General features: G+C 35.2%; 1 protein-coding gene across 6 annotated transcripts in view; it reads left to right on the plus strand.

Annotated features, from left to right (window-relative positions):
- Fbxw7 (F-box and WD repeat domain containing 7) overlaps positions 1 to 13,864 on the plus strand; it is a 106,308-nt gene that overhangs the window by 58,953 nt on the left and 33,491 nt on the right. The window contains exon 2 of one of the 6 annotated variants that reach the window (XM_048333763.1): positions 1,762 to 1,939. The exons of the other annotated variants lie outside the window; for them this stretch is intronic. Coding sequence (XP_048189720.1) covers positions 1,762 to 1,939 — 178 coding nt within the window. The remainder of the gene's footprint in view (positions 1 to 1,761; positions 1,940 to 13,864) is intronic. 6 annotated transcript variants of the gene reach the window in all.

The following is a 13,864-nucleotide window of genomic DNA, read 5'->3' on the forward strand; positions in this document are numbered from 1 at the left end:
TGAAACCAGCCTGGGCAGGGAATTCCATGAGACTCTTATCTCCAGTTAAACACTAAAAAAGCTGGAAGTGGAGTTTGGCTCAAGTGGTAGAGTACTACCTTTGAGCTCAAAGATGAGGGGCAGTGCCCAGGCCCTGAGTTCAAGTTCCACTAGCACCACCCCCCCGCCCCATACATAAGCCATTGTAATGTATATGAAATGTTAGGTAGCTCATCATGGTTTTCACTGTCCTCTGCCCAATAACTTTCATCTTTTCATGTATTTATTAGCCATTTCTTTGGAGAAATTATTTTTATGTGACTAAAAATACCACCCCTGCCAATGATTTTTCACTTTCCTACTTTTATTTCAAGTTGTGATACCAGAGAAAGGTCTACTTGAACATAACATCCGAGTATGATTGGGAGTTTGATTGGGTATGGATTTGTTTTCCCAGTGATGCATTCCTTATTTAGTAAGATAAATCTCTCAAGTAAAAAAGAGGTCACTTCTAATGTTTTCTTTTCTAATTCTCTCTCCCTATTACCTTTTGAGTTCTGTAGAGGAAATAGTTCTATGGTTTGTTGTTTTTGGGAAGGAAAATACACAAGGAGAGAACATAGGAGAGGACAAACGAGTTCACTAAGTTTTGTGAACAGATAGTCCATACACATAATCTGCTAATTCCCATACTCAGCTTTTATCCACTGTCATCATTTTTAATCAGCCAGCTAGGTATCTATTGTACTATAGAATCATGTACTGTGTGACATTTTGTTAGTGAAGAAGTGGTACATAAATGAGAGTGGTCCCCTAGCATTCTATCACTTAGATGGGGGAGAGTATACAGTAAGAGAGGATATCCTTGTCTTTCAGAGGCATATGACTATGATTACTGCCCATCAAAGGTTATTTTATAAATATGTTCATACACACACATGCACATGATATCCTGAGGTTTGACCTTGGGGGTCTCATACTTGATAGGCAGGTACTTTACTACTGAGTTCACATACCTCCAGACCTCCTTTTTATAAGCCTTTATAACCAGTTATGTGGCTATTCTACTTTCCAGAGAACAAGTGAATGATTCAGAATTCTGGAGAAACACAGTTTCTGGTAGAAAGATTAAGGGCTATGAATAGCTAGAAGAGAGGGCATTTACTATCTCACTGTGAGATAAAGAATGTTATGTATGGAATAGGAAAGGGCACACTTTAGATGAAAACTTGAGAAGAGCTCTAACCAATGTTCAGCTGAGCCTGAACAAATGTGTTTGTAATTTTTAACATGTGTAATCACTATCCCTGAAATCGAAATGTAATAAAAATATTAATAGATGTTGATATAGTGTAGGTCAGGGAAAAAAGGTTGAATCTGATATGCTAGAGAAGCTAGAGGGCAGGTATTTTTCAGTTTCGGAAGGGAAGTTTTACTTTCGCTTTCTAGGGAACACCTAGGCTAGCTGGTTGAAGAAGTACAAAAAAGGGACTGGAGCGCAGCCCTGCTTCGGTTGTATCTGTGCTACTGACTTTGTATGGGAGCTCACCAGCTGTTTGACTGGCAGGAGCAGGAGCTCTCACTTGAGGAGTTTATAATTCCTGGCTATTCTAGGCTAGTTTGCACTTCACCAAGCCTCAGACAGGTCAGGACATCCAGTAGGAGAAGGCTGAAAGACAAAAGCAGCAGGCCTTGGGTTCTCAGGCTTTAAACGTTATTAAGATAGAGATGATTTTAATTTGATGATTAGAGCTTTTAGTAATGTGCCTGTATTACATGTAGAGAGTATTCATCAACCAAGAGGAGTTTTAAAATGTCAAAACCGGGAAAAGCTACTCTAAACCATGGCTTGGTTCCTGTTGATCTTAAAAGTGCAAAAGAGCCTCTACCACATCAAACTGTGATGAAGATATTTAGCATTAGCATCATTGCCCAAGGCCTCCCCTTTTGTCGAAGACGGGTAAGTCTTACATGTTTGAAAACTATGAGTGCTTATTTAAGTGATATACCTCTGTCTCCTTTAGTGAAGAAATGCTTCATATTTCAATTAATATTTATAACTAAAGCTAACAATGGGTTGTATAGCTAGGGAAAATTCATATAAGTGGTAGTTTTATCATGTAATACAGATCCCAGAGGTTACCCAATCTGCTCTTTTGTCTCATTTATTTTTCATGAGATTAGAATCCTGTAAACTTAGTTAAAACCAGTAATGTGAAAGATATATTTTCAAATGCGTGAATAAATATTAAGACCTCAAATTTGTAGCTTTTATTTGGCATAAGCCAAAAGCTGCTTGTGATACTCTCCTTGTCCATGGGAATTACAGCATGTGGCTTAGTTAGACAGGCTTCCTTGGCCCTTTAAGCTTGGTTATTTTTAAAGGCTTTTTCTTAAATTAAAATTTAATTTTTTTGCTGTTACATACATGAAAGGGCACATGCTGTTGAGTAGCAGTTATGATACAATTTATTTTTAGAAAGTCCTAAACATCCCAAAATGTTTGTTAACCTGTGTTAATGTATAATTGAGTTATGATCTCCCACCAACTTGTGAAGGTGTTAGTGCTGTATTTTCTGAGTTAGGATTGGAATTTTAAATTATTTACTTGTGGTATTTTTAGATCTAAGATATGTTTATGATCCGAAACACATTTTAAGCTTAGCACATGTGTAGACACATGCACTCACAGACACATACACATGAAGACATGTGTGAACACAATGTACTCACACAGAGACACCCACAGATACACACACACACACACACACACACACACACAATCTCTTTGAAATTCAGTGAGTGCTGTGTAATCATTGCTGTTAGTGTCCTCTTTCTCTTTTTCCCCTGTTAGCAAAAGGGGAACATTCTCTTTAAAACAAGAACAAATTTACTAGAAACATAGTTTTGCTCTTTGGTGGACTGATAATCTTGTATGTAGTAAGACTTAGGTAACCTTTGGGAAATTGGGAAATACGCTTTCTAATGAGCTTTAGTTCCTGTGAATCTCCAAATAAGTGGCAGCCATGTTGAAATATTTTGAGTGAGGTTAAAATGTTATATCAGTTGAATATTGAAAGAAGAGTACAGATATCCTTGTTTATTTTTCTCATTTTCTCTGTCTTCCAAAAGCATTGTTTCATTTTTCACTATGTCAATGTATAGCTTCTGCTGAATGAGTCACTGATCTCAGTGATCCTTTGATAGTTTTGAAAGTCATTATTTTTGTAAATTTAAAAGTTGTTAAGGAAGATGTCAAATTATAGGTAAGTTTAAAATCAGGAGCACAAGTATGAGGCCTGTTTTAAAGGGTTAAGGTATTAACAACCGAATTAATTTCTCATACAAAATATTTTTAACAAACAAGTTCAGTTTCATTGTGGAAATTTACTTAATTATGTCACAGTGTACTTTTTTGGCTTTTATTTTCTAACATGGTTATTAATTTCAAAACTTAAGAGAAAAGGTTCCCTAGGCAAATATTATAAAAATAACTTGGAAGCTTTTCCCTCTATGCCTCCTAAGGTTAGTATTCAATCCGACTTTTCTAGGTTACTGTGTTATGTTAAAATACAGCTTTGCAATTGTAATAACATGAGAGAATTAAATAGGAAATTCATGCTAGGACATTTAGAACTTTTCTAAATTGTAGAAAAATCTTAAAAGGCGTTAAAAAATTAATGAATTTGGTTTTGCCTGCCTGCTACTAGTTTACTATTGCATAACTCATTGACTTTGGCTCTTGGAAATATTAGAGGGATTATGAAACTATATCCTCCCTCCTTTCTTACTACTGGTTAATTTAGGTAGGTTTAAATGAACTTACGTTTTCTGTTACCTTAATTTATTAACTTTTCCTTAGTAAAGTTTAGGATAAGCATTTAAATATATATCTGTCTTTATCAAAGCTTTGAAAAAGATTTTTGATGTCATAGGATATTTTGTGCCAGACATCTTGTATAGCTCTTATAGTAGATATACTTAGCTACTTACAAGTGGGTTGCTATATGCTTTAACATTTTTTTCTTAAAATAGTGACCTGAATGTAATGTAAGCTATTATGTACAATAATATATGCAGTCTTAATTCACTAAAGTTTGTAAAACATGATTTTGGCTGTCTTTCCATTATGGGTGTTGAGTTAATGTTTACATGGTTAATGTCTTGACTAAGATTAAAGTAAAATGCTTGAAACTTAAAGATATCCTATAAAACTATAGCCATAACTCAACTATATATCTCTTCTAGATTTGAGGGACAACTATTTACTTTACTAGCAAGTTTTATAGTAATACTTGTGGTCTAACTTGTGATTATTGTAAATTTTTTTTGAGCAGTGGATTTACTGTAATGGCAAATAAAGAGTGAACCTAGCTAATTATCAATTATTTTTGAAAGAGAAATGTTTTTAGTGTTTGACTTCTCACAATTTCCATTTAAGACTTATTTGGTCTTTATAGGCTGGAATGCTTATTAATAGTAACTTCTATACTGATATACTTCTAAACTTCTATACTGATATACAGGAAATTTGGGGGTATAACTTGTAACTGAGAAAACCTTCAAGCATCATTTAATACAAGAGAAATTTTGAAGAAATAATTTAATTTTTCCTTTGAAATTGGAAGGCCTTCATTTATACTAATGCTGTTTCTTAAACTGTTGCATAACTTTGTGCATTTGAAGCATCTAAAATAAGAACACAGCATTTTTTCCTTGTATGAAAAATGATGGTATACCTTAGAATTAATAGCAGTAGTATGTTGAAACAGAGTCACTTAGTGGCAAATCTCATCTCTTCAACTCATTTTGTTTTAACTTACAATGCTTTTAAATACTTAGACTACTGTCTTTAAATTATTCTTCAGTGTAACTATTTTGGTAGAAATTTCCAAGTGACAAGAAATAATGTGGGCCTTTTTATTTTAGTATTTTGAGACAGAGTGTTGCTCTATATCCCAGATTGGCCTGAAAACGACCTTGCTTCTGTTTTCTGAGTGTGCTTGGATTACAGATGTATACCACCACACATGGCCCAATTGTTGGATCGTATAGGACTTTTTTTTTTTTCTGACATCTGTGGAGTCTGCTAATTTTAGACAGATTTATTTTTAGAGTTTGTATACAATAGACATCAGCAACTATAATAGAATGGAGTAGAGCTTTGGTGGGAAGGATGGTGTAGATACAGAAGGACTTGTATATCTAGAACATGCATGTGATGAGGATTTCTGATAGTTGAAGATACTTTCACAGTGATTACATTCAATATCAAGTTCTTTTTCAAATAACATTTATTTTACTTTGAAATCCCTACTATGTTGGGTTTAATATTTTTTCTTCATTATTCATTTCCTAATTGTAATAGACAAACCTGCATTCTCGTCTTTTTGTTTTTGTTTTTCCCTTTTCTTCTTTTTTTGGTGCTGGGGTTCGAACTCTGAGCTAGGGTGCTGTCCCCGAGCTTTTTTTTGTGCAAGGCTAGCTAGCACACAGCTCCACTTTCTGTTTTTTTTTTTTTTGTTGTTGTTGTTGTTTTTTGTTTTTGTTTTTTTTGGTGGTTAATTGGAGATGAGAGACTCATGACTTTACTGCTTGGGCTGGCTTTGAACTTTATTAATCCTCAGGTTTCAGCATTCTTTTTTTTTGGCCAGTCCTGGGGCTTAGACTCAGGGCCTGAGCACTGTCCCTGGCTTCTTTCTGCTCAAGGCTGACACTCTGCCACTTGAGCCACAGCGCCACTTCTGGCCATTTTCTGTATATGTGGTGCTGGGGAATTGAACCCAGGGCCTCATATATATGAGGCAAGCACTCTTGCCACTAGGCCATATTCCCAGCCCCACGTTTCAGCATTCTTAGTAGCTGAGATTTATAGCTGTGAGCCACTGGTGCTTGGCTGCATTCACAGTTTTAATGTTCTCACTCAGACATAACCAAATTTATTGTTTTTTGTGTGTATATCATTTTTATCTAACAGGCACATTCAGTGGGCTTTTTAGCAGGGATTACTAATTTATGAACCCAAATTCAGACTTTTAGTAGCTTTATTAAGAGTTACTACCCTCCTGAATTTATTAGTTATTTAGTATCGCCCAAACTCTAAGTTGAATGGTTTTTTATTTCACTAATTTTGATATTTTAACTTCTCTTTTCAAAACTAGGACATGCTCATTATATCAAACATAATTTTTATTTTTTTACAATTTCCTATGTTGTTAGTTATTCCAGTGCTTGGAAATGACCACAATAATAGTTTTAAATGTTATTTTTAAACAAAATGAGCACTTAAATCCATTTTAAATGCATGGTTAATGTCTCCATGGCTGTAGGTATTCCAAAGTATAAAGTCTGCATTTGGGAGTATATAATCTGCCATATGAATATACCATAACTTCTACAGTTACTGATTTGGATAGTGACACACTTTGAACGTTTTGTACAGATGTCTTTTACCACCTCCTATGCACAGATTTGTGGAAATAGAATTATTGAGCTAAGAGGTATGAATTTCACTAGATTTTTAGTAAATATTGTTAAATTAGGTTTCCAGAAAATTGTACCAGTTAAAAATAAGGACCACTTAATATTAACAAATTACTTTAAAGCAAGTCTATTCCTATCCTGTTCCTTAATTATATACTGTATTATTGTACTTTCATGATTAATGTAGGCTTTTCTATCAAATGAATTTCTTCCATGTTGATTGTAGGGTTTTTTTAATCAAACAATTTTTTTTCTGTTTGAAAAAGATTGGAAAATATGAAAAAAATTTCATATGTGTGAAACATATCACGTAATTATACGCTTCATGAAGGAAAAGTGTAAGTAGATCAAAAAGTATTTGCTTGAAGTGGTCTTATTTTTCATTCATATAGAAAATAATTTTTGACATAGACCTGTTACCTGTATTACTTCAAATTACATTTTTTCTACTCATGCTTTGTTCTTTCTATAAAAAGGTAGCCTATATGTATTTTGAAAAAATATTAATTTAACGTAATTTTTACTAGTCTTACAGCTGGCGGTTTTTTAAGTCACATTATGCATGTTTGTTTCTGAATTTTAGTGAGATAGTTTTACATTATAAATGACAGCCTCTCCCAAAGTGTATTGCTATTAATAATCTCGACTATAAGAGTACTTCTCATGGTAGTAGAAACAGCTGCCAGATACTTGCCTGTTAGTCTAAAATTTCTATCATAGCTTTGCCAGCCCAACCTAGTTTACTTTGCTCTAGCCATGATTCTTATTTTAAAGTAGTTGTAAAAAATCTAATTGAGCATTAACAAAGTTGAATGAGGAGGAGTACCTTTCTTAAGGAGGCCACAAGGTACCTATCTGTCTCTGATACTTGGATCGCATTGTTATCGTTCTGTGTTCAAGGAACACACTGGGTTTAATGGCACATACTTGTAATCCTAGCACTTGGCCGTTTAGTTGGTAGCAACTCTTTAAGCGTAGATATTATTTAATACTAACAGCACTATATTGGTCCATTATACCTTTTTAATGTATAATTAACTTGAAATGTAAGTTTATGGTGGAATTTCATGCATACATTATTTGAAATCTCCTTTTCAAACAAAAGGTAGGAATAAAGGAACCAAGACACAAGAGTTTTAATATTGCCAAGCAGTGGATCACATCAATAATCCAGCTACTTGGGGAGGCTAAGATCTGAGAACCAAGGTTTAGAGCCAATCCAAGGGACAAAACCTTGACTCTCATGTCAGTTAACCAGCAAAAAAAGGGCTCAAGTGGTAGCATGACAGAAAAAGCCAAGTAAGAGCATGAGGCCCTGAGTTCAAGCCCAGTACTGGCATGCCTATGTTTGACCTCCCACCCCCCCCAACCCGTAAAGGTTAAGTATCGATCCCAGAAGCACAGGACTAGTTAGCTATTTGATTTTGGTTATGGAGATGAGAGGATAGCATTTGAGAGGGAAAATATTTGAATAAAATTTAAATTTCTTTTGAGTCTTGATGTGAAAATTAACATTCTGAGGGTCTGGGAACTGTCCTTGATTTTGTGCTCAAGTAGAGTACTCCACCACTAGAGCCACAGCTCCACTTCTGGCTTTAGTTAGTTAGTTATGGTGGTTAACTGGAGATGAAAGGCTTGCTGATTGTTCCTGCCTGGGCTGTCTTTGAACCACCATCCTCAGATCTCAGCCTCCTGAGTAGCTAAGATTACAGGCATGAACCATCAGCCCCCAGCTTTAATGACATTTTTATGTGTGAGTAATTAAAGCAGTTTACTTAGGAACAGTTTAAACTTAAACAGCTTTTCAACAATCCATAGAAATGTCTTCATTATCACTTTAGATTTTAAAATGTCACTGTTACTACAGTTATGAACATGTAGGGGCAGTATAGTACCATTTTTGTGAATCTCTTCTGCAATTTTGGGTTTTAGACTTAAATGTTACATGTAAGAGTTTGCTCTTCGCGATACAGTTACCTTTTTAAAAGATAATTAATACTGCCTTAAGTTCATTTCTTATGTGTATTTACAGAATGTATTGCATTAAGAAAATTTATGGCCTTGGTTTATATTTCAAGTCAAGGAATATGTTTACTATGAGAAGAAAATGCATTTTGTCGTTAAGCAATAACGAACTAAGTATGAGGATAAGTGCTAGCTAGTGTGTACTTCACTATCTTTTCAATGTTGAATGTTTCACTAGTGATTCTTTTAAACTATGGCAAATAAGACTTAGTTTTATTTTAGGATTATTTAATGTGTAAATACTATTTTTCAGTATCAAAATAATTAAGGTTATGACACATTTGATTACAAAACATAGTCTGTTTTTTGTTCTGATTTACACTAAAAAGCAAACAACCAGGCAGCCATTGCTGTTTATTCAGTACCTCCAGTGTTCTGACAGTGAAGAGTGTAGACCTAAACAGCATGGATGGTAGAGCTGAGGAGACCAGTTATGAACTTGGATGATTGCTTCATAGAGTTCTTGTAAAGGCAAAAATGAAACAAACTATAGAAATTAGGTAATACAGTATCATAAAGCCCATATAGGCTTTACAATTAATTCACTTAATAAATAATATTTTCTTTTGTTTAAGGCTAGTATTTTGAAATTGTTTTTACTTAGTCTTTTCAGATTGGGAAAGAAAATACCTAGCACCAGTTTTGAATAGTTTCCTTAAACAGTTTCTGGAATGATTAATCTTCCCTAAATGGAACGCTAATGCACATGAAAAGTTAATGTGATTTAGTTTTACATACATTGTGTAGATTCATTCAGTGTAACTGTTGTATATTAAAAAATAACCCCATTATGTCCACATCAGTGAAGAAAATGACACATGACATCTCGGAGATTCTCAGATGTTGAGAGTAAATGTGTTGGCTTCAAATTAGAATTTTTAAAGTACTATTACAGAATTAAAAGCAGAATTTATGGGTTAGCTTCTAAAATGGCTAATCATTTTTTTTAAATAGTTTTAAGTTTTGGCATCTTTTTTCTCCCCACAGTCCCGTAAGTTGGTAATTAAGAAATAGAACATACTTGTTAATGTCTGTAAGACTATCTTACGAAAATGGTATCCACTACTATATAAGAATTGAAACTTTAAAACATTTGAAAAACTGATACAGACTTTCACAATCATGGTTAGGGATTTCAATCTTGCTTTGGTACCCTTTGCTCTCAGCCTTTTCTATTCGTGTTTACATACCCAACCCCAAATACACACAGATGCCCCGCACAAATAAGATTCTAGCCTCAACTCCTATTTAATAGCTTATCAACTATGTTCATACTGCAACTGCTTCCTCCGAGGGAAGTGTTGCTCTGTGGTTTTCATATTAGCTTTGTTATCATGCAGTATTTTTCAGCTGCTCATACTCATTACCATACAGCTGGTGTGTTAGAGAAGAGAAGGAAGCAGGCAGGAGTTACACTGGCTACAAGAATAAGAAGCTCGCTTGCAGATGGGGTGCTGGCAGATGGGGCATGTGTTTGAACAGGTTTTACTAATAAGAGTGCATTAAAAATCATTCTGAAAAAGTCCAAGGTCAGTGTTCTGAATTCAGAGCTCGAGAGGATGTTCAGCTTTCTGTAGACCTTTTTAGAATATTAATTAATATGAAAAAATAATAAATGGTAAACAAAAACTACCTCCAGAGCATCAAATGAGCTTGTTTCTGATTTTAGTAGATGTTTCTCTTTAATGTAATTTAGAAACCACCAGTGCAGTTAGCGTCACCAACTTGTGCTGTCATAATCTAAAATACATGTACTTAAAATTCCCGAGCTATGGTTATATAATACAGACGTGTACATGCTAAGATACTTACTATCAGATGAAAGCCAATGGTGATTTAACCATCTATACATAGAAGATTTATGACATTGAAGATGAAGTTGAGCTGTATAGTATGTGTCCAAAGTTAGAAGCGAGTGTGTGTGTGTGTGTGTGTGTGCGTGCATGCTCAATCATGGCTCAGTAATAGCTCACTTGTCTAGCAAGCATAAGACCTTACAATCAAACCTCAGAACCATCAAAGATAAAAACCAGAAAGGAAGAAATCCAAACAAGTAATATTCTCTGTTGTTAAAACTATTCCTTACTTATTTTGCGAACCTACAAAAATCAAAGAAAATTAAATGTAGTTGAGGTAACTGTCATTGGGAGCCTGGGAGCCTGTCCTGTGCCCTTCCCCTCCATAACTAATGTAGTGATACATGCTGTCTAAATGGTAAATGTTATAAAATGTAATACCTTAAATGAGATCTTTAAATCCTCTGACCTTTTTGTTTGTTGAGGGTTTTTTTTTGTTTTTGTTTTTGTTTTTTGTTTTTTGGGTGCCAGTCCTGGGGCTTGGACTCAGGGCCTGCGCACTGTCCCTGGCTTCTTTTTGCTCAAGGCTAGCACTCTACCATTTGCGCCATAGCGCTGCTTCTGGATTTTTCTGTTTATGTGGTGCTGAGGAATAGAACCCAGCTTCATGCATGCTAGGCAAGGCAAGCACTCTACTGCTAAGCCACATTCCCACCCCCCCCTTGTAAAAAAAATAGTTTTTGTACCAGTCCTGGGGCTTGAACTTGGGGCCTGTGAGCTGTCCCTGAGCCATTTTGCTCAAGACTAGTGCTCTACCACTTGAGTCACACCTCCACATTTTTTTTTTTGTGGCTAATTTGAGATGAGTCTCATGGGCTTTCCTGCTCCAGCTGAGTTTGAACTGTGAGCCTCAGAACTCAGCCTCCTGAGTAGCTGAAATTACAGGCATGAGCCACCTGTAACTGGCTACCCATTCCTTCCTTTTTTTTTTTTTAATACCAGGACTAGAGCTTGAATTGAGGGCCTTGTGCTCTCATTTGGCTTTTTTTTGCTCACTGCTGGTACTCTACCACTAGACCCACACCTCCACTTCCTGCTTTTTGCTGGGTAATTGTAGGTTAGTGTGTCTTGGAGTTTTTCTGCCGATCCAGGCTGCCTTCAAGCTTAGCCTTTTGAGTAGCTAGGAGTACTGGCATGAGCCATATATTCTTTTTCTGCTTGGCATTTTAAAGGTACAGAAAGCCCCAAACAATAGAATTACATTGTTATTACCCAGCAAATTATTTTCTTTCAACTTAATTTATTAGACATGTAAAATTACAAATAATGTAATGCTAAATAATAACAGTTAAAATATAAAATGTATTCACACTTATTAACTCTTACTCTGATTCTTAAAAGTTTTTCAAATAATTTTGAAGATCAGTATTTTGAAATCATTTTTATAGTTTTGTTACTGTTTTTTAGAATATGTTGTATTACTAATATCTTACAAATCTTACTTTTTGATACCTTAGTAAGTATAGAAAGCAGGTGAGGAACTGAGATGCGGAAGTGATCACTGATCTCTTGGAATTTGGTATAATGGGGAAGACAGACAAATAATTGATGTGGTCATCTTGTGACAAGGTTTTGGCTTTACTGTTACTAACATCTTTAGGAAGGAGGCAAGAAGAAGTCAAAGATGATCTGTATCAGTGATTCACATGTTTCCCTCTCTAATCCAGACTTTTCTTCCAAGCTTTAGAGCCAGGTGCAACATATTCTCACCTGAAGGTCTCACAGGTATTTTAAGATCTGGCTTGTCCCTGTATTGTAGAAAACAAAAATAAAACACCAATCTTGATTCATATTGACATCTTTTATCCAGTCATACAAACAAGAAACCCAGTGTGTGTTGTATATCTTTCTCTTCTAATTCCCATTAGTCTCTTCAATCTGTCCTATCAGGATTTTGGGGCATGGTAGTATGGGGAGTTGGCCAGTATGTGTGTTTGAATTTGGGGTCTTGGGCTTGTTTACCAGGCAGGTTTTCTATAAGTGATGTTTCTAGATTGCCTTTTTGCTGGTTATTTTGGAGTTTCGCAGACTTTTCTGCCTGGGCTAGCTTTGAACCATGCATGATATTCTGGATCTTGGTCTCCTGAGGAGCTAGGGCTACAGGAGTAAGCCATGGGTTGTCCTATCAGTTTTATGCCCTACATATCTTTAATTTTTGACTCATGTGCATCTCTGTTGCTGCCTAATCAGTCCAGGATGCCATTGGTCTTCCTTAGTCTAGTGGAATATTTGTTTATACAGTCTTTCCATGTTCATTACTTCCATTCTGCTTCAAGAGTGCAATCAGAATGATTTTCCAAGAGATAGTGTCTTGGGATTTTGCTTTGTTGTATTGTCTTTGTTCCCTCCAACCCATAATCTCAGTGATTAAATTATGACTCATACTTGGTTGATCTAATATATAATAAAAAACACCTTAGTAAACATTATAGTAAATGAATATCACAGATTAGAATATAATCTTTGTCATAATGTATATTAAGCAAAATAAACAGTTAAGACAATAGGACATCAAGACAAAATCAGAGAACACACACACACATATGCTGATAGTTACTTTGAGGAAGTAGTAACCACACAGGGATCATATTGATACTTATTTAATAGATGGATTGGCTCTTACAAGGGTCAGAGCCAGCCATGATAGCTCACATCTGTAATCCCAACAGTTGGACACAAGTCCAGCAGGATTTCAAGTTCTAAGCCTTCCTTCATAGCAAGTCTCTCTCTTAAAAAAGAAAAGAAAAGAAAAAGGCCAAAAATAGAAGAAAAAACAGGCCAAAGTGACAACCATATTATATATTCTATGTATGTAAATATATATAAACATGCCCATATGGAAAGTAGTGTGAATATGTGCTACTTAATTAATGAGGTAACTATTTTCATAGCTTTTAGGCTTGTATAAGAAACTAAAAATATTGAAAATCAAATTGAAGTGTTATAAAGTTTTTTCAAGTGTATTTAGGTTGTAGTAACCAAAGTTTCTTCAATTAAGTGTTAGAGAGATATATGACTTCTATCAGTTTTCTACAAGGTTCAGCATTTGGGTAAAGTTTTGTAGCTTATTTGAAGAATTTCATTTGTGATCCTTTGGTATGTTTTGATCTTTTTCATTATTTCATGCTGTAAGGAAATAAAGCCTAACACCATGAAGGATGTGAGACATAAAAGTTTCTAGAGGATCTAGAAAAAGATGTAAAGCCCATGTGCTGTGAGTACCTTCCATCAGATTTTGTCCACTCTGCCCATCATCAGTATACATAGTGTTAAAAACAGGGTGCAATTTTTTACTAGGAGGCATTGGGGGTGGCTTATCAACTCCTTGTCTGGCTCCTTTGGTAAATTCCCAGATGTATCTGGGAAAATATTCAGCTCTCTGGTTTGTCCTGTTTCACTGTCTGCAGAGGTTCAAATACAGATTTCTTCTACATAGGCTACATTTACATACTGACGGGATTTCATTGTTACGTTTTGGCATGTGTAAAGTATATTCCACTCCTATCCCCTCTATCACTTAA

This window comes from Perognathus longimembris, chromosome 24 (genome assembly GCF_023159225.1).
Source record: "Perognathus longimembris pacificus isolate PPM17 chromosome 24, ASM2315922v1, whole genome shotgun sequence".
Classification (NCBI taxonomy): domain Eukaryota; kingdom Metazoa; phylum Chordata; class Mammalia; order Rodentia; family Heteromyidae; genus Perognathus; species Perognathus longimembris.